The following is a 25,619-nucleotide window of genomic DNA, read 5'->3' on the forward strand; positions in this document are numbered from 1 at the left end:
ATTGAAGTGTCTTGATAGCTTGTTGCTACTCGGTATTGATTGTGAGGCGATTATTGGTGTAGGCAATCTCAACCTAATGTTTATACTGCTCTTGCAGGATGGGGCCTTTTGAGTTGGACAATGGATATATAATCAAGCTTCTTTATTTCAAAATCATCTTGAAGTTTTGTGATAGGTGCACATGATGGAATAAGTTGAAGAGTTCTTGGTTAGTGTCTTCGAAAATTCTTCATGAATGACCATGCTTTTCAAGGTGCTCATGGCAATGCCCATGTCCACCATTTCATTTACTTTTGGGAGAATTCACAAATCACGATGATGTATGGAGCTAGGCAAAGCATTGAGTTCTAGTATGCTTAACATGCGCACCACTTGATGGCGAGCCGAGCACCCACAATGGGATCACCAATTGAAGTTGTGTGCCTTTTTCATGGCGGTGGGAAAGGTCATCTAGGGCGCCTTGGATCACTCGAGGTTGCCACCACCATCATCAACAGCATCATGACGTGTATGTGAACGGGACCCACACTCCTCTCTCTCTCTCTCTCTCTCTCTCGCTCTCGCTTGCACAGTAACTTTACTTACTCGCCAGCAGCAGCAGCAGTAGCAACAGGACACTCTCTTACAACGGAAAAACAGTAGCAGGGGAGCAGCAAAGCAGTAGAGAAAGATAAAGACAAGGACAGCCCACGTCGTCTGCTCCCCTGAGAAAGGCGCCGCTCCATTCTCCCCCTCTCTTGTGGTTCATCTGTTGCTAGCAAGCACGCAACTATAACACAAGCAATCAGGCAACCAAAACTGCTTCCCCTTGCCAATGCACCTTCTTCCCAGGCCGCATTAATCCCCATCCCTTCCAAATCCAGCGTCCCATCAGCATGGGCTTGAAGCAGGGGCAAGCATTTTTACACTGTTGTTCCCAATCTGTAATTTAACACTGTTACATGTCTGGTTGCATTTCCAGTATCGGTGTCTCTCTCAATTTCATGAAAATTTTCTAGCACAACCTTACAGATTGGTGACATGTCAATGGATTCACGTCTTTTTGCATTTTCAGTATAGGTGTCTCTCTCAAATTCATCAAATGTTCCTTAAACAACCTTATAACAAATCTATTGGTAGAGCCACTTTCTGCCACCCTTGATCCATTGTGCGACACTCCTACAGTGCTCCATTGCATACTTTTCACAGTCATTGCAAAATAACAAGATTTATCCTGCGGTGTTGTTAACGTTAAGCATAGTAAAGCATCTGCATATGATCATGCATTTCATGCCATAAAGCTGCAATGCTGGCTGATGAGTGTGGTCCATCGCATCTTTTCACAGTCATTCCAAAAGAGCGACATTTATCCTGCAGTGTTATTAACGTTACGCATAGCAAGAGTGTCTGTTTATGATCATGTGTTTCATGGGATAAAGCTGCAACGCTGCATTGCACCCATCAGCTGTTGTAAGATTTGGACATCACAGTAGGTTTTCATTTGAACAACATTGTACAAGGCATCATGAATCTTTCTGGGATCATCGTTATCAGGTTTCCATAAATTCTAGTTTTATAGAAGAAGGGCAATCGTGCCTTTGAATTGCCAGGGGTAACTGTGATGCTTGCAGGTACTTGGAGCGAGATTTGCTGCATCAGTATCGGAGAGATCGTGCTGACCTTTTGACTTTTGTTCTGACTGCGGGACTTCTTGAAAAAGTGGTGATGCCTCCTGGTACTATTTCTCTTGACGAGGTGGATTTAGACCAAGTGAGTGTTGGACACGTGCTGGACTGTGCTAGGAAAGGTACAATAAATGCAGTCATTGCAGACTCTAAACTGGGATTCTCTGTTATTCTTTTCACTGCAAAAGGAAAAAGTTTTGGAGGACTAGAATAAATGCTTTGTTAAAATGACCAGGGGGTGTCTTGGAGATTTGGGAGGCAATGAGAAGGTTTCAGGATGATATGTCACTACCTTCTAAGGTACATTGCGTATTCTGGAATTAAACCTATCTTTACGCTGTTTAGGAAGTATACTTAAGTATACTTAAAGTTATGCATGCTTAGAAAATTTTGGTGAATAGCATCAGATAAACTACTCTGCTTGTTCAGACCCCATCTCATATCCATATTTTGTTTCACCTCGATATTTGATGGTTTGAAGCGAACAAAGCCACTTTCTTGTATTTTGGGCATGATGAATCTTGTCACGTGCTAATCATTACTGATCATACATAGGTTCTACATAGTGCCACCTTTTTTTGAACAATGCTTTTGCAACTATGTGTTCCTAGTAAAATGCAGATCTGCTTCCACCACGGGATCATCAGTGTGTGCTTGTGTCAAAAAAGGTGAGTAATGTAGTGTCTGTAGCCCATGCAAATCACCATTGACTGTCAAATGTTCAATACAATTTGACCAATGGATTGCTGGATATTGCATCTTTTAAGGCACTCAATGGCTAATTTGATGCAATAATTTCCTACATACCATGCTGTAAAGAAGTCTTGGCTCTGTTGCTCCTGTACTATACCTGGCTATTTCCACTTCTAGCTGGTGAGATGAGGTCCAGATTTGAACCCAGGCTTTGATGGGACTTCACCACAGATTACTCTTGATTCTCCTTTGGGAAACTTGTTTCTATGCTCCCTAGAACTAAGCTCTAGACCATGCTGGCAGAGGGAAGTAAAATGGTATGTACATTGTCTAGATTGGATTCACAAAAAATAATCCAAGTTATATGTTGCAAAAGTTTTTTTGTAGGTGATGAACTGAGTTAGTGGGTATGAAGCTTTCATGAAGGAAGTTTTGACAGCTAGAGAGGCCGATAATTGGGCCATGTAGTTGTTGGGTTTGATTCATGCCTATGCTCACAAAGGAGTGTCAGTGATTTGCAGTAGGACACCGGGGCACTATTTACTCTCCGTAAGAGAGGTATTTTTCCCCCAGTCACATTATTCTCTATTTGTGTGTTTATGTTGCATAGTTCCGTAACTTACCGCACTTTACACACTTTCAGGTGTGAACGCACCTTAAAGCACAATTGATTAAAATTGAATTGTGTGTTGAGCTGTGTTTACACTCTCACTCTCTCTTTACTGTTCACTTAGTTTGAGCTGATAGCTGCCATCTCCATCTTCAACATTTGGTATCAGAGCTGGAGGTTTGCTGAGCTCCCCATCAGCTCAGCTTGAAGTTCGTCAAGCTTCCCACCAGCTCCAGCATCAGCTGTCCATCCAGCAGCCTCTTAGTTGTCTCCTGCCTTGTCCAGTCCTGCGCTAGTAGGCTCGCCACCCGGCAACATTGCTGCCTCCTGGTCCAGCGTGTGCCACCTGCAGCATCGCCACTTGCAGAGGTTGCTGCCTGCAGCGCTGCCCCTTGGTCCAGCCTGTGCCACCTTGCAGCTGCACCACCAGCGCCTGTCCTGTCCCGCCAGGTGGCTGTCAATTCTGGCACCACCCAGCAGCTGTGGCGCAGCTCTGCCAGGTCCTCCAGCTCCGCCAGGTCCTCAGCTTGCCGCCTGCCAGCTTGGGAATTCCTGTTCGTACTCCCAGCTCGTTGTCTTCAGCTCATCTTGGAGGCGACATGTATATTTTATTATTTTACTAGGGAAATCAGAGCTACAGCAAGGAGCCTTTTACAGGGAAAGGTGCATTTCTGCTTCACAATTGCTTTTGGGCACAAATCACATAAATTTCTTGGAATTCGGGTTAGAAAATTTGGGGCTTTTGCATGCGTGGCAGACATTGGCACATATACTGAAGGCTCAGTCTGAAATCTATTAAAATTGTGGACATTTGACGGTCAAATTTTGGGGTTTTTTGGTGTTCAGTGCTACTGAGCACTGTTTGTGCATTGGACAGCGTGCTATTCGCTGAAATCTGTGGAAATATCAGCACATTGGACAGTTGTAGTGTGACACAATTTTGTCAATTACAGCTTGGTGTTTGCTGTAATTATTGGAAATTTCCAGATTTCCAGGTTACTCCAGCTTTGGTTCTTGCTTTTGTGCCTTTTCGAAGAGTGACATTTATCATGGCCAATCTACGACAGAGTGATGTATTTACTTATGTATCTAAAGAGGATAGATTGGATGGCAATAACTATTCTCTATGGTCCTTCATGATGAAGCATGTGCTCATTGCTAAAAACCTTTGGGAGTATGTTAGTGGTGAAGAAGTACGTCCTGGAGTTGTAGCTCCTGCAACTCCTCCCCAAGGAGGACGTGCTCAGCGGCTAGCTTTGGCTCAGCCACTTCCCCCAAGAATAGTTGCACACAGAAGGCTTTGGACACTCCGGATGCCCAAGCATTGTCACTGATTGCATTGGCATTTTAGTGGTCCATAATCCTGCATATATGATCTACTTCTTCAAGAGTAGCATGGCTTACACTCCAGCAAATGTTTGCCGGAAAAAATGAGACACACATTTCTTTCTTATAAAAGAAGCTTGAAAATGTGAAGATGGATGAAGGTGATGCTATACAAGACCATCTTAACAAAATTCAGGATTTGTGTGAGCAGTTGATGAATGTAGACGAGTACTATTCTAATGCTGAAATGATCTCTACTACTTTGAATTCCTTGCCACCTTCTTATTTGGCCTTTTACACGGCCTTGAATCTCACAATGAGAATTTCTCCGTAGCCACTTATTTTTCTTCAATTGGTTAGTTTGCCACTGGAAGAAGAGCAAACAAGGAAGAATAGTGGGGTGGATGTTGTAGTCTCTGAATAAGCTTTTATGGCAAGATAGAAGGGCAAGGGTAGTCAGTTTAGGAATGCTCCGCAGAGTTTCGAAAGTTCAGGCACTTCATAAAGCAACAAGAAGCAGGGGGGCACACAAGCCAAGAAGGGCAAGTGCCATTATTGTAAAAAGCCAGGTCAGTATATCACAGAATATAAGAAATACATTGCCAAGGAGAAAAAGGAGGAGTCTGAGATGTCTGTTTTTGATATACCTTCTATCGCTATTGCTATAGAGTCGGTGTCATTTGTAGTTGACTGTCATTACTGTTTTTACACTTGCAATTATGATTCTTCTTGGGCAGATAGAGCATTTAGCTCTATAAAGGATACTAGCACAAGGTTCTTTGACAGTGGTGCTTCTAAGCACATCATATCCTATAGGGATTTGTTTACCTTTGTTATTGCATCTTTTGTTTGGCAAATCTGTGCAATGTGCCAACAATGCATCTTATTCTGTTAGAGGTGCTGGAGTGATTGTCTTGAAAGCCATTGATGGCTCTACTCTCCTTTTGTAGGATGCATTATACCTGCTAGGGATAATGAAGAATTTGTTGTCCATTTCTTCTTAAGCAAAGTGTGGAATGCAAGTCACATTTGATAATGACAAATGTATGGTCAGGGATAAGGAATTCTTGACTTTGGTATTGACTGACACATTATGTCATGGACTCCATAAGTTAGATGCTCATTCGATTGATCAGTCAGTCTATTTGGCATCTACTATTACTCCTGCTATGTCATAGGCTCAGTTATGGCATGCTTGCATGGAGCTTGTTAACTATGGCAGTTTGATGCTTATGCAACGTACTCAAATATTAGATGGTTTGCCTTACTTGGAGAGACCTCCTAAGCATATTTGTGAGGGATGCATTTTGGGAAAAATGCATCGGTTTTCATTTCATCGTGATGTTACTTTTAAGGCAATGGCCAGGTTGTAGATTGTGCATTCGGATATACGTGGGCCTATGCAAACAAAGTCGTTGGGTGGATGTTATTATTTCATCACCTTCATTGATGACTTTACTTGCTTTTGTTGGGTCTATTCATTGGTGAAAAAATTAGAAGTGTATGATGCATTTTTGTTTTTATTGCACTTGTGGAAAATCAATTTGGCTGTTGGATTAAGACTCTCCATTCCTCCCTTGTATCACATTCACTCCATGGTTCAGATCTTCATCATTCCATTCGTTAGAGTTTCTTCTCTCTTTTCTTCTCTTCTCCATGTTTGCCGAGTTCACTTTGTGTTCCTCCCTACAAACCCTACTGTCTTGCTGATACGTCATCTTTTGACACTCTTTACGTATGCAAAGAGGGGGGATCCTTGCTGGTCATTTTCCCACATGTATCTCTTTGGTATGTTCGTCTTGGGCATATGTTGCTTAAGGGAATGAAAATGCTTATTGCTTTGTAGTATCTTCTGCCTTTTAACTACTCGCTTATATGGCCGCAAGCAGACTAGGAATTCACATAAAAGGTCAGGTATTCCATGCATGGGTGAGCCTTTGGCTCTTGTGTATTTAGATGTATGTTGATCCATCCCTTGTCAATCATTGGGGGGTGTGAAGTACTTCGCCACATTTATTGATGATTATTCACGTAAGTTTTGGGCTTATCCCACAAAGTAGAATTCTAATGTCTTGGCCGTCTTTTAGTGTTGGCTTGCTCTCGTCGAGAATCAGTCTGGGCATAGGCTGAAATGCCTAGGGATAGATAATGGAGATGAGTATGTCTCACGTGGCTTTGAGCAGTTTTATGATGAGCGATGTAAATAGTGCTTAATCAGGTTATTTACCACCCTATCCGAGGAAGAAGGTTGGTTACAAGTGGAGAATTCCTAGAATGGTATGGTTGATGCTTGAATAGGACTATCTAGAAGAGGGTCCGTAGTATGCTCAGCCAAGTAGGCTTACCACAGTATTTTTAGGCAGAGGCATTCTCTATTGCCATGCATCTCATTAACAGGTTACCTTGCAGTGGTATTGACTTCTAGGTTGTAGAGGAGATATGGATACGAAAGCCTCCCTCATATGCTCATTTGCGCGTCTTTGGATATGAGGCCTTTTGCCATTTGTCCAAGGACCAATGCAATAACCTGGATCCGAAAGTATGAAATGCATTTTCCTTGGCTATGGAGATGCAGGTGGGTTACCATCTTTGGGGTCCACAGGTGCGGAAGTCATCCGCAACCATAATGTAGTCTTCCATGAAGACAAGATGCATAGACAACTTGAGAAAGTGGTTGAGATATGCAGGGTTATCTTTTAGAAGGAGCCTCTTGCTTCCACACAGCCAGCTAGACAGCTTGCACCAGTAGCCGATGCTCATGGCCAAGATGTTAGACAAGATGTTGGACAGGCAACACAACTTGCCTTGAGGCGTTCTACTAGAGAGAGACGACCTCCTGACCATTATACGCCCTCCATGGATTATGTGTTGGTTACAAATGCAGGAGAGTCTCTCACCTATGATGAGGCTACACGCAGAAGTGATTGTCACTCCTGGGAGAGGGCGATGCAGTCTAAGATTGACTCATTGCATAAGAATCATACGTGGGACTTGGTTTCCTTGCCTAGTGTGGCAAGAAGGCTTTGCCTTGCAAGTGGGTGTACAAGTTGAAAAGTACCCCTGGCCACCTCAAGCTGACATACAAGGTCAGATTGGTTGCTAAGGGTTTTAAGCAGGAACATGTTGTTGACTTTGATGGAGTCTTTTCTCCTGTGGTCAAGACGACTACCCTGTGCTTAGTCTTGGCTTTGGTTGCCTAGCTCGACTTGGATCTTTATCAATTGGATGTCAAGACGGCTTTCTTACATGGGGACTTGCATGATGAGATTTACATGGAGCATCCTAAGGGTTTTGCAGAGCCTGGTAAGGAACACCTATTAGGGAGACTGAGGAAGAGTCTTTATGGTCTAAAGCAAGCACCTAGGGAATGGTACTGCAAGTTCGATGCTTTTACAGAGTCACAAGGCTACAATCATAGTGCTATGGATCCGTGCTTGTATGCAAAGAAAGCACATGATGGTTCATTATTGATTTTAGTACTTTGTGGATGACATGCTTTTGGTAGGGAAAACTCACGATGAGCTAGATGCTCTTAAGGCTCCACTAAAAAAGAGATTTGAGATGAAAGATCTGGGACGGGTCTCTCATATACTTAGTATGCGCATTATGCATGATTGTTCTCAGGGACTATTCTATTTGTTACAGAAGGAGTATATTCACAAAGTCCTTGAGCGCTTCTGTATGTAGGATGTGAAGCCTATTGGTTGTCCATTGCCTTTTTATGTGAAGGTATCACAGGCCGATTATTCGCAAACAGATGAGGAGAAGGTTGAGATTGCCAAGATTCCCTATGCATCCACAGTGGGCAGTCTTATGTATGCTATGATAGCCACCCGTCGAGATATTACTTTTGCAGTTGGTGTTGTGGCACGTTATATGGCTACACCTGGCAAGAGAATTGGGATGCCGTAAAAGGTATCATGAGGTTTTTGAAGGGCACTGTTGATATGTGCATTTGCCATGGCAGCTAGGATACATGAGTTGTAGGGTACATTGACTTTGACTATGTAGGATTTGTAGACAGTAGGAAATCCACTTTTAACTATGTGTTCACTTTTGCTAGATGTGTTGTTTCATGGATGTCCAGGGTGCAGAAATGCACCGCCCTCTCCAGTATAGAGGCCGAGTATGTTGCAGCCACCGAGGCTTGCAAGGAGGCCATCTGGTTAGGCCATTTGGTTTGCTAACCTTGGTATGACAGATGCTATTCCTACACTGCATTTGGATTTTTTGAATGCTATCCAGTTAGCCAAGAATCCGGTCTTCCATGCGAAGACGGAACACATTGAGGTGAGGTATCACTTCATTCGTGAGGTCATTGAGGACAAGATTGTTAATCTTGTCAAGATCTTGACTGACCAGAATCCTGTAGACTTGCTCACGAAAAGTCTCTTAGTGGAGTGTTTTGCCTTCCTTAGAAAGATGATGGGCGTAAGATGAGATGATGTTTTTTCTCATCCTGTTGTACCTATATACATTTATACTTTTTTTTTTCTTTTTTTCCTCCTCATTGAGACAGATTCACCGTTAAGTGGGAGGTTGTTGGGGGTAAAGGCGCCTCTGCCTAGCCACCTGTGTATTACTACTCTGACAGTACCCGTGCCTGCACACTACAGGTGGCGGGCATCCATCGTTGTTAGTTCATTCTTTATTCTTTCAGTGACATTTGAATAAAGGGAAGGCTATTCACACATTGTGATTGTTGGAGTTCCCACATTCTGAGTCTCTCTCTCTCTCTTGATCTTGCTCCTTCCACCATAGCTCTTACTCCTGCTCATGCTTCTAGTTTAGGGCTCACCTCCCTTCAGGTGGGTTTGCTAGTGTATGTGGAGTGAAAAGCTTTGGAGAGCAGCTGATCGGAGGATGGAGGTTAGTTGGGAGGTGAGTGTTCCTAGGGGGATAGTATGCTCAAGCTGTGTGAGCCCATCATATATGTGATGGCTGTATATGTGAGCTAGCTCATGTCTGAAATAGAAAGTGGTGGGGGGGTATAGGTAGTGGCTGAACTACGTGAGTGTGGGGAGGAGGATAGGGTAAGGGACAGGTAGGTATGATCTCCTTTGATTGGATAGGGGGGGATAGTGAAGGATCTAACTTGTTCCATTGTATCGATGAAACCTAGTACATAGTCTATTGTGATGGAGGGGAAGCAAATCAATGCTCTAGATCTAGGTCACTTCTTCATCCCCTTGTAAATAACAAGATGGCGTTGTGACCTTAGTTCTAGTAGGTATTGGCCGTAGTGAGTTCTATCTCCTCTTCTATTAGCGGATAACATGCATGTCCCTGCATCCTCTACATTCATCATTTTTTACCTCCTTGGATCCTCAAAATCATATGCGTCTCATTGTTTGCTCTACATCTTGGCATTAAAATCTCCCACTAGGAGAATCTCTGTGTGTTTGGAGTAGTGTACAATCTCATTTGATAAATCTGTGAAAGGGGAACCTTCTCCTCCATCTCCATCTCCATCTCCATCTCCCTTTCCCTCCTACTACTACTGGGGCTCCCCAATAGCATATCTCGATCCTCGTGGGGGAAAGAAGCAAAGGGAAATATATAGCATCCGGGTGCAGGAGATCTCCACTCTGATCCACATGTATCGCATGTCGGGATCTCGTGCCATAATGTGGACTCTATCTTGTATCTCTTGAGTCTTACTTGATCAACACTGCCACTCTTCTTGATCCTCGAGTGGTGCCTTGATGTCTTATGCAACTCTTATATGCGGACTCCCATGCGTATCCCTATACTTTGGGCAATCCCCTCTTTGGACTTTGTTGTGTCTTAGTGTGATCAAAATCAGCTCAAGCCTCATGATTCTCCATCACCTCCTTCATCCTCCCTGCGTGTGTGCATAATGAGCTGTTATAGTTCCATACTATCATGTGTATCTCGGAGGTGTCTATCTCATAGGTCGCACATCCCTATTCAATTGCCTTGCCATCAATGATGACTCAATTGTCTCTATACATTACCTTCTTTCCCTCCTTGTGTTCCACCTGCATCTTGGTGAGGTCATTGTCAAGGTAGATAGGATCCATTGGGAGTCTGCGTAGTATAGGTTTCTTACTCATGAATGCCATCCTCTCCATTTCATCTCGAAATCTCAGGATGAGTGCATACTTTTTGGGTCCTTTCCAATTCTCCAGGATTTTGTAAAGGGGAGTGCTTCTTCCTCTTTCTATTGAAGGTGTATGCACAAGGTCTTACTATTCTCCTTGGGCGATGAGCCCTCCTTGTCGGGTATGCCATTTACCCGTATGTTTAGTTGCCTCGCTTGTCTATTCCTCTCTTCCTCCAATGTGGCGTTGACAATGTGTACCTGCTTCTTTTGATTGTCCTTTTCCACCTCCTTTTATATATTTTTCTTCACTACCTCTACCCACCTTTGTTGCGTGGCCTGAAGCTTAACATCCTCCACTCTGGAGATTTCCTCTTTTGTGGCGGTGATCGTGTCCTCTCGGATCTCTCCTTCCTCTTGTCCAGTGCTCTTGAATGCCACAATCTCCTCTTTTAGTTACTGGATTTCCGTTAAAATGGCTCATTCCTCCATTCTTTGACTTCACTTTCAAGTTTTGTGATATTGTCTAGTAGGCCTTGCTGCACTTGATTAATGCTGTTGTCCTTTTTTTTTTGGTATTGGTGATGAGTGCTTTCAATGCTCATTGCTTTCTCTAGTGTGTCTAGCTGGCATTTATGCTTACCATCTTTTTGTGATGCTGATGGCCTCTCTTTTATTTTTGGTTTTCTCCTCCTTGTTTCTCAGATGTATAGAGGCATGGTTTTCAGTAGTGGTGTGGGTAGGGGTGGCTACATGAATGGTAGGGACCCCTAGGATGAACAGGTGGGGTTGGCAGAATGTATTGAAAAAAAATTGGTATTGTTAATATTGTCAGAAGGCTGGCTACTTTGATGACGAGTGTTGATCAAAGGTAAGAGACATAGCACCAAAAGCTAAAACTCACATCCTCACTTCTCAATCGGGTCACCCCTAGCAAGGGAGGCAGGGTGGTAGCAACCCTCAACAGGTGCAGCGGCAAGGCTAAACCCACCTTGCTACCGGGCAGCCCTCACAATTGACAATGTTCTTAATGCTAGAGGGCTTGTTTGGCTGGTCTATAGAGGCCGATATCATCTTAGTTTGGGACCATGGCACCAGCCTTCCTTCTTGGAATGGGTGGTGATAACCTGATTTAAGAGTTAATTACAACAATAAATAAATGCACATAAAATGAAATACACACTTTACCATAACATTCTTGGACAGTAGACTGACTCCCTGTTGGCCCCAAAACTGGCGCCCCTTGCGGTATTTCTTTAGCTTTCATTCAATTGGAAGGAGTATAACTTGAGATTTTTCAATCTCCTCCTGCTAACCAATTGCTCTTGCTATCAGAAATGACTAGCAAGCCTTTTGGGTCATTTGCCCCTTGATTCACCCAGGATTTCTTCTCCAATTTGACCCTTGGCTGGCCAAATGCTGCCCCAAATCAATTCAGGATGGGTTGGCTCCTGAATTCCCTTGATAATCTTCAATTATCAGCTGCTGATTTCAGTCCCTTGAGCCTTCAATCTTTGGCATGGATCCCAAGGTGGCTGCTAAACCCTAATTTCTGCTGTAAATTAGGGTTTACTGCAGAAATTACAGATCAGCCCACCAGAAATGGCTGAAATCTCCTCCAAATGGCTGAGAGTTGCTGAGAATAGCGGAGCATAGGCTGAAGGAGATGAGAGAATGCTGTAGAGAGAGAAAATTCTGAGATTTGTCACGAAGAACTGATCAAAATCTGCTGCTGCCCTGCACCAACAACAATAGGAGTATCAGAGACTGTGATCTTAAGGAGAAAGTGCATTAGGAACAATTGCTAGCTTCCCAAGGTCAAGAATATGCAATCTCCATCACCAAAATGGTCTCCAATGGCTGGGAAATGGCCCCAAAAGCTGGCAGCAATAGTCCAACACCTCTTCCCAACAGCTCCAAAATGAAAAAACGAGATTTCCCTCTCCCTTCAGCCCTATTTAGCCTTTCTTCCACTTGCATGGGAAAGTTTTGCCAAGTGGCAGCTTTCTTAATCCATTTTCAGCAATTTTCAGCCATTTAATTAATTTTCAGAATTAATTAATTTTGAAAATTAATTCAGCCCTTAATCCATGCCCAGAAAATTGACATTGCCCATCCAAAAATTAATTGGCTAGGCCATTTGCAACCCAAAGTGGTCCCATGCATTAATTGACCCTTGGACAAGCATTAATCCATTAATTAATGCCTAGTCCCTAGTGTCACCACTGACACTTAATGGCCAATTAATGGTCCTGGGGGCAAGCTGACACCAAAATTCACCTAGAATCTAACAAGTGTAACTTGTTACAACTTTTGCCTTTGACACCCATTTTTTTCATAGGGTCCTTTGGCCTTCAACTGTGAAAAAGTAGCTTGCACCTCACATGTGCATCTTTTAATTGCACATTTGATTAATCCTTTAATCAAATTTCAATTAAACATAAGCAAAGTATCAAATTTTCACGTCCTCGTGACAGAGTCTCGACCATATCTATGAGTTAGCTATTGATGAGGTGACTGTAAAGGCCCGCTTGCCATAGCTAAGTAGTTCAGCTACTCCTTGGATTGTGGATAGTGGAGCCACTCATCATATGATCTCCATTGAGGACATTTTCATTTCTTGAGCCTTTGGAGCAGGGAGAGTTTGAGTTGGGAACAACTTAGTCAAGGTGTAGGCTCACGGTCGTGTTAGTTTTGCCATTGACTAGGGCTCGGATTGTGATACATTGGATGATGTATACTATGTCCCCCAGCTTGGGGTGAATTGTTATCCGTTCAGTAGCTTTGCTGGTTGGGAGAAGCAGTTTTCTTTATAGCAACCATAGTCGAGGTCCTTGACTCTTTGATTGGTTTAGTGATTGCTCATAGTGAAGCACAACCTAGAGGCCTGTACCACACCACATAGTTTCTTTTCTGAGCTGATAGACAAGGGCTCTAAGTTTCATTGCTTGTAGGCTTTAGTCACTGCATGGGAACCTACGAGTATGGAGCATCTTTGGCATTTTCGCTTAGTACACCTCAGACACAACTCTCTTTATGAGTTGCCGTGTCAATTGATGATTGATGGCCTTTCACACTTGAAGCTATCGTAGGATATCTGTAAAGCATGTCAACTCAAAAAGCAGCATTGTACCCTATTCCCTTAGCAGTCCACATATAGAACTAAGGTGTCTCTTAGATTGATTCATGTTGATCTTTGTGGGCTGATATCCACTGCCGCATTGGATAGTGCACTATACTTCTTTTTTGATTGTGAATGATCATTCTCAATACATGTGGGTGTATTTTCTCAAGTATAAGTCCGATGTCGTTGTGTAGGACGACGCATGAGGAGTGACAGTGGAGGCAAGTTCACCTCCCATGAGCTTTTTGAGTTTCTATGGGAGCATAGCATCTCACGCTAACTTACCTCTATCTACTCCCCTTCATTGAATGGAGTCGTAGAGCATAGGAACGAGACTATCATGAATATGGAATGCTGTATACTATTTGCAACAGAGCTCCCTGAGCTCATTTGGGTGGAGGCTGTTAACACTTCGGTGTACATCCTCAACCAGTGCCCGACTATGGATGTTTCCAAAGGCCTTTGTATGAGGCATTATTTGGCTCTTGGCATGTAGTTTCTCACTTTAGAGTCTTTAGAAGCTGTGGATACGTGTACACCCCTAATGATAAGATAGACAAGCTCACTCCCTGAGTTGATTTCCTAATCTTTGTAGGATACTTTTTTGAAGGAAAGCTTATCATCTGTTCAATCCTTGGACAAGCACGGTGATCATTTGGAGAAGTGTAGTGTTTGATAAGAGAGACATTGTGAAGTTTTCCGCATTGAACATTGAGCCCTTTCCTCACATTATTTCTTCGGAGATAGTGTCTTTTGAGCCACGTCTACTGCATGCTCCTAATCCACCTGCGAATTCTTTCACTCTTAGGCTTCTCTGTGAGACCCGTTACCTTACTAGTACTAGTAGACCATGTGGGATTTGGGGATCCTTCCACTAGATTTCACTCGAAGGGTCGCAAAAGATATGTTTGGCTTGGCCCTTAAGCATCATTTGCATCGTTGCTTACAGCTGATTACATAGCCCTTTCTGAGTTGCTCTTCAGCATTCCCAATGGCATGAAGCCATGGAGGAGCTAGAGACTATTAACTGAAATGAGACATGGACCTTGGTGGATTGTCCGAGCCACAAGAAAGTTATTGGGATGAAGTCGGTTTTTAGGACTAAGCTTAAGGCTGATGGGACTTTAGACAAGTATAAGGCTCATCTTGTGGTGCAAGGGTTTCGGCAAAAGCAACGCATTGACTATGAAGAAACCTTTGCTTCTATTGCATAGTTGACCTTATTTCGTTTGTTGGTTGCACTTGCTGCTTACAATAGTTAGCCAATCTATTAGATGGACATCAAGAGTGCCTTTCTGAATGGTTATTTGGAGAAGGAAGTCTATGTGGAATAGCCACTTGAATTTTCTTTTGCTGACTAGAAAGGTACGATCTTTCACTTGTGGAAAGCTCTTTATGAGTAGAAGCTGAGCTTATATGTATGTATCACTTCAGAGGATGGATAACTTCCTTTGAAATCATGGATACCATTCTATTACTTATGACCCGAGCATATATGTACATATTACTTCAGAGGGGGTCAGCTATATTTTGCTATGCGATAAGGATTTACTTACCACTAGCTCAGAACTTGGTGCCATAGTAGAAATTAAGGCTCAGCTTTTTGCTATTTTTGAGATGTCATATTTTTTGGGGATGGAGGTAGTTCGATTTGGGGGAGGTATTTTTGTGTTAGAAGAGAAGTACGTTGTTCAGTTAGTGGACCAATATTGCATTGATTAAACACAGCCAGTGGCCACGTCTCTCGATCCCACTATTCATCTTTCTAAGGATACCTTAGGTCGGTGAGCACACCTATAGATTTGCGGTAGGAAAACTCGTTTGGTTGATTCACACTAGGCCAGATTTAGCTTACTTAGTTAGTTTGCTTAGTCAGTATTTGACTGTACCTAGGCTGTCATATTGGATTGCATGTCTTCGTCTTTTGAGATATTTGCGGTGTACATTTTCTTATGGTTGTTCTAATTTATGTTTGCAAGGGTACACTGACTCTTTACCTTGGACACGGCCCCCATCTCTTGGGCCAGCCATAAGCAGGAGAGAGTGGTGGCTTTCATAGCCGAGGCGGAGTATAGGGCTCTCTCCGATGGTACTATGGAGGCTATCTACTTGAGAAGCTTACTAGTGGTGCTTTAGTTTCCATGCGACTCTCCTACCATTGTCTACTACATCAACTAGAGTGCCATTGCCCTTGCGGACAATCCGATTATCACCCCATGAATGCGGCATATAGGAGTCCACTCCCATTATACGAGAGAGCATTTTGCCATCCATCTAGAGTCTGTGCCTTCATCAAATAAATTTACTGGCATATTGACCAAGGTGGGTGGTTGATTGGCCGGTGCTTCAGTATTTGCTAGCTAGAATCGGCTTGGGTACACCCTCCCCTACTTCTTTAGATTGACAAGGAGAGGGTGTTTCTCTCTAGCTTTCCCTTCCAATTTGAGAGGGAGCGGCTTTCTTCTCTTGGCAGTGAGGAGATGTTGTTTACAGTTTCTTTTTCAAGCATTATGTATCTTCTACATTGTATCTTCATACATCATCAGGATGGTATGATTGTAAAAGTATGCTTGGACAAGTGAACAATTTTCTTGTGAGGGCATTGTCCAAGTGGCACCATTGTATAGCATTTTGCATGAGCATGATCACACTCGTATTGCCTCTTGCATAACTCTGGTGCATTGGCATTATGTTCTTGTAAACATGCATTTGGATTTTGTGTTTTTGGTCTTTTGGGGTGGTTGACTTTAGATCCATCATATTCATGGCATTACACATGGTAGTGTCCAAGGTAGTCTCCCTTACTCACTTAGCTTTGCTAGCTTGCTTTTCGCAAACTTGTTTGCCTCTCCAGCTATCCTCCATATTTGCTTTATATAGCCTTAGCCTATTCCTTTGTCATTGACACCTAGTAGTGGTAGGGATAGCTTGCATATTTTGTGAAGGTTTTGGGTTTGACCTTTAATCTCCCCTTAATCAAATGCAACCCATCTTTTACATACACCTAACAAAAAAAAGAGGAAAAAAGTTCTTTGTGGTTCCATTCACCTTTGCAAGACTTGGTAGGCCACTGAGCGGCTAATATGCACACTTTGTTTCATGTGCGGGCCTCTCTAGGGTGACCATTTGGATTCCCTTGGTAAGATAACTATTGCCTTTGTAGTCTTGGTAGGCCACTTGGCAATTGATGCGCACCCTTTGTCCGATGCCTTGGTTGCTTTGGGATGGGACAGCTTGGGGTGAAAACAAAAACAAACAAAACTTTGGGTTGGCCTTTCTTTCTAGCCTAGTTTTTGGGCTTGAGAGGGTGTGTTGAGCTAAAATATGCATTACATGCTGAATTAGTCTCTTGAACAGCCCCAAAAATGTTTAATTAAAGAAAAATCCTAAAAGGAAAATAGTTTGAGAGAGTTTAGAACAGGGAGAGGTTCAAGGCCTTGAAACTTTCTATAAATAGGTAGGCTGTCCTCCATTCAGCCCAATCTCGTTTTTGCATGTTTTAGGTCCTTTAGTTTCTTTGGCCACACCCCGTTCGCGGAGGACATCTTAGCCGAAGTTTCCCGACATTGTTTACACCCTTTTAGTGCTTGTTCCTAGCCTTCTCCATGCGATCTTTGCCCTCCATGTGCTATGAACCACAAGGCGACCTGTCCTATTGCTATGTTTGTTGTAGCCAATTGCTGTCTTGCTGTCCACAACTTCCCAGAGGCTGCATTTGCTACTCCTGCTGTTGCTAGGCTGTTGTCATCCTCTTTTGTGCCCCATTTTATTGCTGTTGTTGCTGCTGCAACTGCTACTGCCGCCTGATAGTCATACTCTCCCTAGAGGCTGCGTTTGGTGGTTTTTGCATTCTTTTGTCTGTTTGACATTGATCCGCTGGCATCATTGTTTGCTGTGTTTGCTGCTATTCGACACTCAGAGGTTGCCTTGCTGCATTTCGGGATTTGTTAGGAGTACGACACACTCTCCAAGTCATTACCTTTGTTCTGGACCTCGATACATGAGAGTTCGGGGTATAGTGTTCATTGCCTGCATGGTTTGTTTGCTGCATGAGCATTGTATTATATTTATTCATTCATTTAGATCATCAGTGTATTCATTTTCTCAAAGTTACCCTAACCCTAACTATGTTCTATTGAGTTTATACTTTGTTGTACTCTTTCATTTATGTTTTTGCATTAGGGTATTTCTTTATAGGCTTCACAATAGCCACATGATACTCCTTAGTAGAACACAAGCTTGGATACCATGCGAAGATATACTAGGATTTGCATGGAGAAACACTAAGTGTATGAACATAGCTATAACAGAGTAACTCAAATAGAAACACAATAATGCAATCAAAAACACAAAACTTGAATAGGGAGAAGATGGTGCAATTGAATGAATAAGAATACTTAATAATGAATGGTTGCACACTATACCCACACTATACTCATGGGCAGAGCAATCTGATTTGTGGGAGCGGGTTGAGGGAGGCGTTAAGAGTGTATCATCCATCGGAGACAGATCTTGACTGCAGCAACCACCAATCGGAGTAGAGAAATGGGCAGAAAACTCCAAAAGGCAGCAACTAGCAACTGGTTTGATGATGTGACAGTCAACCAACAGCTAGAGGAGGTCGAGGGATGCTACAGCTTGTTCTACTGATGGTGACAAAAGCTAATGATGTGGACAGGCTGGGCACTAAAGCAAATGCAGCACTAGATGGTGACCTCAGTAGCTGCAACCAAATGCAGGTGTTGGCAGTCTCTAGATGATCAGGGCGGCAGCAGCAGGTGGTCATGACAACACCTTGAAATGATGGGCAGCAGCCAGTTGATGAAAATGGCAGCCATTGGACTGGGCAGACTGATGATGAACTGGGATGCAATTGATCCAACACACTTTCTATTTATAGAGACAGAACCAATCAAAGTTCATGGGCTTGCTTATGGGACACTTGAAACATTCGTGCATTTGAGATTTAGGGTTTATGAAAAGCTTAATGTTGATGCATTTTCTTTTCCCTAATGGTCCCTTATAAGTATGCGTAGGTTAAACCACCCCCTCTCACCACCAAAAGGTGGAAGGAGAAGTGATGGGCTCCATGCCTCATCATGCTCATATTAAAGGGAAGATTTGACCAAGACCATTCTGTTGGTATAGGTGCTCAAGGATTGGTTGGTTGACTAACTTTGTAAGCAAGTCAATATGGATGTTAGATGACGACACATAAGCAAGGCCGATAGACTTGCTCAACTTGTTCTCGGATAAAATAGTGAAAGCCCACATGCTCTATCTTGTTGGAGAAGATGGGGCTGCTAGCAAGTGCGCTAGGATTAGAGGGGGTGCTTTCGGAAGTTTTTCTTCTTTTGGTGCTGACAATGTCTTGGGCATTGTACTAATTCATTCATACCTTTGTATCATCATCCATTTGCATCTTGATGTTTCATGGTTGTAAAAGGGTGCTTGGGCAAGTGAACAATTTCCCTATGGTGGCATTGTTCAAGTGGTACCATTGCGCTTTGCATAGCATTTTGTTTGAGCATTACACTCAACACTACCCCTTGCATCTCCCCATACATTGGCTTTGTGTTGATATAAAACAGAGCATTTTGTTTAAGCATTACACTCAACTCTACTCCTTGCATCTCCCCATACATTTGCATTGTGTTGATATAAAATGGAGCGCTATGGATGAGGCAAAAATGTGTATTTGTGGGGGTGCTTCCAAGGATGAAGACTTGTTGCATCTGTGCATACCTCCCTTTCCCTTCTTCAAAGGGTGGTTGGCTTGAATTCACCATATGCTCAGCATCTCACTTAGAGGCAGAAAGTCTACTACAATAGACTTTATCACAGCTATCCTAGTCACCCTTGTGTAAAGAAATACTCTGAACATATTAAACACAAGACAGTCGTATGACAAAGCACAAAGTGAACATAGAATACTGTTAGGGTTAGGGTAACTTAGAGACAATGAACATTATGAATGAAAAAGTGAATGAGTATTGAATATACAATGCTCATGCAGCAAACAGACCATGCAAGGAATGAATATTAAACCTCGAGCTCTCTTTTGTTAAGGACCGAGATAGAGGTAATGAGTTGGAGAGTGTGTCGTACTCTTGATGGATCCCGAAACGCAGATGGCAGCCTCCGAAGGTGTTAGACACCAGCAAATGCAATCAGGAGACTCGGATTTGATGCCAGACAAGTAGAAGAGAGAGAGTATGCAGCAAATGCAGCTGTCAAGAGAGAGAAGGCACAAATGCAGGCTGCAAAAGTGATGGTGACACCTGGAGAAGAGACGCTGATGGCTGGGCAGCAGCTATTGGAACCTAAAAACGCAGCTTGGGCAAGCTGTATGATAGCTGGGGAGTGTTCAGCAACAAGTCGCCTGGCTGACAGCAGTAGAAAGAGGGCTGGAAACAGTCACGAACAGTTTCGAATGGCTGGACAGCAGCGCCTAATGATGGAGGGTGATGATGGGTAGCTCCGATGGTTGAGATATCCTCTGCAAATGGGGTGTCAACAGCAAAGACCTAGCACGTGCAATCTGCTAAAACAGGTAGCATGCCTATTTATAAAAAGTTTGGGTTCACAACAATCTAAAACCTCTCCCCATTTTAACTCTCTCGAACTGCTCCCCTTTTTAAGATTTTTACATTAATTAAGCATGTTTTGGGGCTAAGAGGCTAATCAGCATGCAGTGCATATTTTACCTCAATTACCTTGTCTTGCACTGCATAGATTCTATTTGTAGAGAATGTTGTATTTCCTCCCTGATTGTTATTAAGAGCCATGAAAAAAGAAGTGAAACCCTTTAAATAGGGCTAGTTGAAAGAAGATATCCATCTTTTGTGTAGTCTCGCTAGGTTCTTTGGGTAGTTGACGTGCACCCATTGACCGATGCCTTGGTTGCCTTGGGGTTGGACCTTTTAGTTATCAAAAGAGGGTGGAGACATGACTTACACCCATGGATTGATGCCCTGGCTGCTTTGGGTTTAGTTGTGAAAAGAGGGTGGAGACATGACTTACGGTCCATCTTCGACACAATCCTTTTTGGGCATGAGAGGGGGTGTTGAGCCACAAATATTGGGGTTTGCACTCAAACATATGATGGTGCATTAATCCCTGATATAGTCTCCTTAAAACAGCCCAAAAAGCAATTAATGCAAAATTAACAAGAATAAATGGCTTTAGTTTTGACAGTAGGACAAGTGCCCTGAAATCCTTTATAATTAGGAGTTGTCTTGTGTTCATACATCCCTGATCTTGATCATTATCACTCTCAGCCCCCAGCTTTCAGATTCTCTCCCTTTCTGAGGACATCATGAGACAATGGAGGATCTTCATTGGTTGCTGCCCATGCAATCCAAAATCACAGCATTACGGAAAATGATCATCATTAAAGCAAAGAACTTAAGAGAATAGAGACAGAGATAGACAGGGAGTGCTGTGCCATTCTCATCATCTTCATTCATCGCACTGACAAGTTGCAACGTTAGCAGGAGATACAAAAGACATCTATGTCCCATTGACATATCAGGGTAGTTTCACATTTACATGCTTAAACTGATTGTAATCCAGGCCCTAACAATGGAACATGAAGTTAAAATTTTCCTGGGGAAAGAGTGTCCTTCACTGAAGGAGGCCCTGAAGCAAAATTTAGTGGGAGAATGATAACCTGATGAAAGGATGGGGTTCTGCTATGAACGTTAGCTCTGGCAAGGGTTAGTGGCGGGACTACTAATCTGGCTGTTCAGCTGGTCTGACCAGAGTTTGCAGACTTAAGTCCAACTAGGTCAGCCAATTTTATCTTTACTGTGAAGCACTCTCATATTCTGTATAGTTCCAATACTGTTTTTTCTCTGTTTTGTGCTCTTATGATGTAACTCTGGTCCCCATTTGGATTTGCGTGTGGCAGTTATCGTTGTAGCCATCTTGTGTTCTGAATTGCATTAGCATAACATTACCCCATCTGTGTTTGCTTGGTGAAGACAATATTCTGTATCCATATCATCTTCACTTTCTCTCTTGTAGTAAACTTGCATGGGATAACCCATAAGATGGTTGATAATAAATTTTTGGGTTAGAATCCTTTTCTGCATGATGATTCCTATCTACTCTACAGGGGAGGGTATATTTTCTGTCACAGCTTGACCATAGGCACAAAGTATATTTTCTGAGTTGAAAGATTGGGCAGGGCTTTGGGTGGATAAAAATGATACATGTGCATTCTGCTCACAGTTTACTGACCTTGAGCTTTCTTATGAAAAAAACAACTTTCAGGCCAATCCAGGATTGGAAGAGGGTAATGTACTTGTGGATGATTGTAATGTATCTGGTCAATCATCAAATCATGTGCAATCCTTTGGAGGTCTTTCAACAGATTCAACCTCTGCTTCAGAAGAACTGTCAATTGTAACATTGTCAACGGAGCACATGCATATGAATGATGAAGCAAAAGGTGACAGTAATGGCAGTGGGCATGAGTACATCCAAAAGATTTCGGCAGTGAGACAGCTACATGAAGGGATTGACGTTGCCTTGGATCTGCCACCATTCATTACAGGTAAAGAGTCTTTGCTTAGTATTTTGTGTGATCATAATGGGCCAAGAGTCTGTGCAACCTTCTATATCTGTGTTCTGGAGTTGTGCAAGTATGTTTAAAAATGTATTTACCATGGCAGACTTTCCTACAAATTCTTGTTGTTTTGTTGCTGCTCTATGGTAATGACTATGATGCTAATATTATGTGGCTCAAAAGCATGGCATCAGAAGTTTCTCATTTTACTCAGAAATCAAGGGGCCTCTGTGCCTCTGTGTATATTGCATGAAAGGGGTTACAGAACTGATTCACGAGGCTTCTGCTATCTAACATTTAGATCTGTCTTGTGTATACTACCTGTGCTTCACAAGCTCATTTTTTGAAGTCTTGCGTGCAAATGCTCCCAAATGGTTGCCTATTTGTTTCAACACATAAGAATCATGGCTCATCGCTTATCAATTGTCTGTTTTGATGGGATCCCACTGGTTATCATCTACATACTTCCTCAATTAATTAGAGTTGAAGTTCTGTTATTTAATTAAATTATGTGTGGTGCTCATCCTCTACATAATTCCGGAATCAATCAGAGCTGAAGTTTTGTTTGAAGTTTGTGAGATATGGAAGATCGAAGCTCAGCTGAGAGTACACAGTTGATAGTGAAGAGAGAGAGAGAGTGAAGACACATTTACGAAAAAAAAAAAGGAGAGTGAAGACACAGCACGACTCCCACTATGATTACCAAAGAGTGTAACAAAAGTACAAAGTACAACCCTTAAAACCTTAGGGTTGTTAATGTGTGTTCACACCTGAAAGGTGTAAAACACGATAAGTGCCTGAATTGTGTAACATAAGCACATAAAATAGAAAACATAATTGGTGGAAAGAATCTCTCATAAGGAGAGTAAAAAGTGCCTCAGTGTCATATCGCGGATCACCGACACTCCTGTGTGAGTGTAGGCGTGAGTCAAACCCAACAAAACCCCTTGGAGTGAAAAGTTATTAGCATACAAGGATCATCCACCAAAGGAGATCAAATTTAAAGCATTGTGAAATGCTTCAAATTTGTCACGAGGAAGAGCTTTGGGGAAGATGTCTGCCACAATTCTATTGGTAGGAAAGTAGACAAGGCTGATATGTCCTGCATGTAGCATGAAACACTGGGTTCCATGCCACTGCAATGGCACTTTGACTATCAGTAAACAAAAGAGTAGACTCCATGATGGATACATCAAGATTAGCCAATAAACATCTCAGCCGTACACATTCAACTGTAGTAGTCTCAGCCATACTTCATAGCTTACCAATGTGACATGCGTGGGCTATGTATTTATCTGCTCAGGGTTGAAACTGCAAATTGAATATTTGGCCTTGTGTTGCATAAATAAATGAGGCATCAACTACTCGAGGATATGTGTGAATGTCAAACAGATCACTGTCATCATGCAAAGATAGCTCGAGTCCAGTCTCCATTGGTGTGCTAAGTGGCTTGCAGCCTTGGAAGCCAAATCTCTCGTGGAGTTCACCAATATATCTGGATTGTGACAATCCAATGCCATTAGTATCGTGAATAAATTGAATGCCAAATAGTAATGTAAAGGCCCCAAATCTGACATTTCAAAAGTTTGTTGCAAATTTTCCTTGAATGCTGAAATCTGATTAGCATATGTCCCTGTGAGCAGAAGATTATCCACGGAAAGACAAACGATCAGCAAGAATCCCCCCTCTTTGCATACGTAAAGAGTAGACTCTGATGGGCTTTGGTACTTGGATGTCTCCTTTGATCTACACCATTAGTGTTGAGGCTTCTTCGCGAGTTATGCTGAATGGTGGTGTTACCGAGCCATTTGTCCTTGCACGTTCTATGAGAGAGGGTTGCCCTTTGAGTCCTCTCTTTTTTGCCCTTGCGACTCATTCGGTTCTTTCGATGTTATCTCATATGGCAACTTCTACTCAGTTGGCGGGATTGTCTCTTCCTTTTGGACAGCACTTCATTAGTCAATCCTCGGCTGATGATAGCTTTATGATTTTGTGTGCGGACAAGGATAATCTTCGCAAAGCATTGGATGTTTGGACTCTTTTTGGTCATGCTTCTAGCCTTCGTATCAATGCTTTGAAATCAGCCATTCTCAGTTGCACGGAGTCAGATTTACAGTCACTAGACTGGTAGGGAATGGTTGTTTCTCGTGGTTCCATTGTCAGGCACCTTGGGTACTTGTTGGGTGTTGATGTTCGGCCGAAGCAACTACTTCAGTGGATTTCTCAGAAACTCGCAGCTAAGTTTTTCTATTGGAAGTTGCAGGCTTGGCCGTTCCATGTTCGCCTCAAATTGGCTCAGACAATTATGTTGCCAATGCTCACATATTTCTTGCCACTGCTGCCTTGGACTACTACTACATTGAATGCTCTAACTCAGTACATTCGTTTTATGTTATGGAAGAATGACTCCTTGCATGCAGGCATTTCATGGATTTCTTGGTCGCATGCATGTACCCCCAAATGCATGGGTAGTGGGTTATTTTGGATGCCGAAACTCATATGTTGGCACTCCGTTGGTCTCTTTTTCGTGCCATGTGCTTGGATCATCACCCGTGGGTTTTTATAGCTCATTATTTTATTGAGGATCACGGACTTGTGCATGGTAATACCCAAATTCGGAGCTCCTAGTGGCACGTTCTTAATGCAGACTTGCGGTTTCTAGTCCTTCATCATCCCTGCTTGCTCATTTGGTATGTTCCTGGAAATTGGTTCTCCAGAAGGCTCAGTGGCATCTAGCAGAGGACCGCTTAGCTACTAACTCTTTCCAATTGGAATTGTTGGCAGTCTTGCGATTACTTTCTTGGGAAGGTAAACATGAGCTCAGACCAAAATTTAACTGCATGGCACGTTTGGGCTTGACTTCAGTTGCAGATGCCACCCTTGCCAGTCGCAATGTGTTGATGTCGTTTTGTACAGCTAGGAGGCTTTTCAGGATCCCTCGTGGATACCATGATTTATGGGTTCAGCTTTTGATGGTGCTCCAATGTAGACAACCCTTTGCTGCCCTTGCTTTGGATCGTCCTTGGCAGGACTGGGACCTTGCAAGCCGGCTGAATTTGGAAAAGGCCTCAGCTAACCAGGTGTATCATCTTCTGATTAAAGATCATGAATGGCTGCTTACTAAAGCTAATACTGTATGGGGTTTGCATAAACCTCAGTCATGGTGGAAGGTAACTGTGATGGAGGGCTGGTTGAACAAGACACCTTTCAAATGCAAGGTCTTTCTTTGGAGGGTGATGATTGGTGGTGTTCCTCTTGCTTCAGCCCTTTCCAAGCATCGAATCTCCAACGGCAATTGTTTCTTTTGCACCACCAGTGTGGAATCGATCCCTCATCGATTTATTTCTTGCCCTCTTGCTAAGAAAATCTGATAACTCTTGTCGGCAGTTTGGCGAGCAGTGGTCTGCTTCTCGTTAAGCCCTTTTGACTGGGTTTTTGCGCGGCCCAAATACCCCACACCGGCTCAGTTGCATATGAAGATCTTGTTTCACTTTCTTAGATACTAGGGCTATTGGCACAATTGGACCATTCAGAATGCTTTTCTTTTTGATTCAGCCTATAATGTT

General features: G+C 42.8%; 1 protein-coding gene across 1 annotated transcript in view; it reads left to right on the forward strand.

Moving 5' to 3' along the window:
- Positions 1 to 551: 551 nt before the first annotated feature.
- Positions 552 to 25,619, forward strand: part of LOC148033996 (protein unc-13 homolog) — a 50,811-nt gene continuing 25,743 nt past the window's right edge. Inside the window, exons 1-4 of the mRNA XM_087680990.1 lie at positions 552 to 892; positions 1,611 to 1,786; positions 1,900 to 1,964; positions 21,759 to 22,041. Coding sequence (XP_087537116.1) covers positions 876 to 892; positions 1,611 to 1,786; positions 1,900 to 1,964; positions 21,759 to 22,041 — 541 coding nt within the window. The 5' untranslated portion in view covers positions 552 to 875. The remainder of the gene's footprint in view (positions 893 to 1,610; positions 1,787 to 1,899; positions 1,965 to 21,758; positions 22,042 to 25,619) is intronic.

This window comes from Lygodium microphyllum, chromosome 7 (assembly GCF_053477565.2).
Source record: "Lygodium microphyllum isolate KBCC chromosome 7, Lygodium_microphyllum_v1.1.10, whole genome shotgun sequence".
Taxonomy (NCBI): Eukaryota; Viridiplantae; Streptophyta; class Polypodiopsida; order Schizaeales; family Lygodiaceae; genus Lygodium; species Lygodium microphyllum.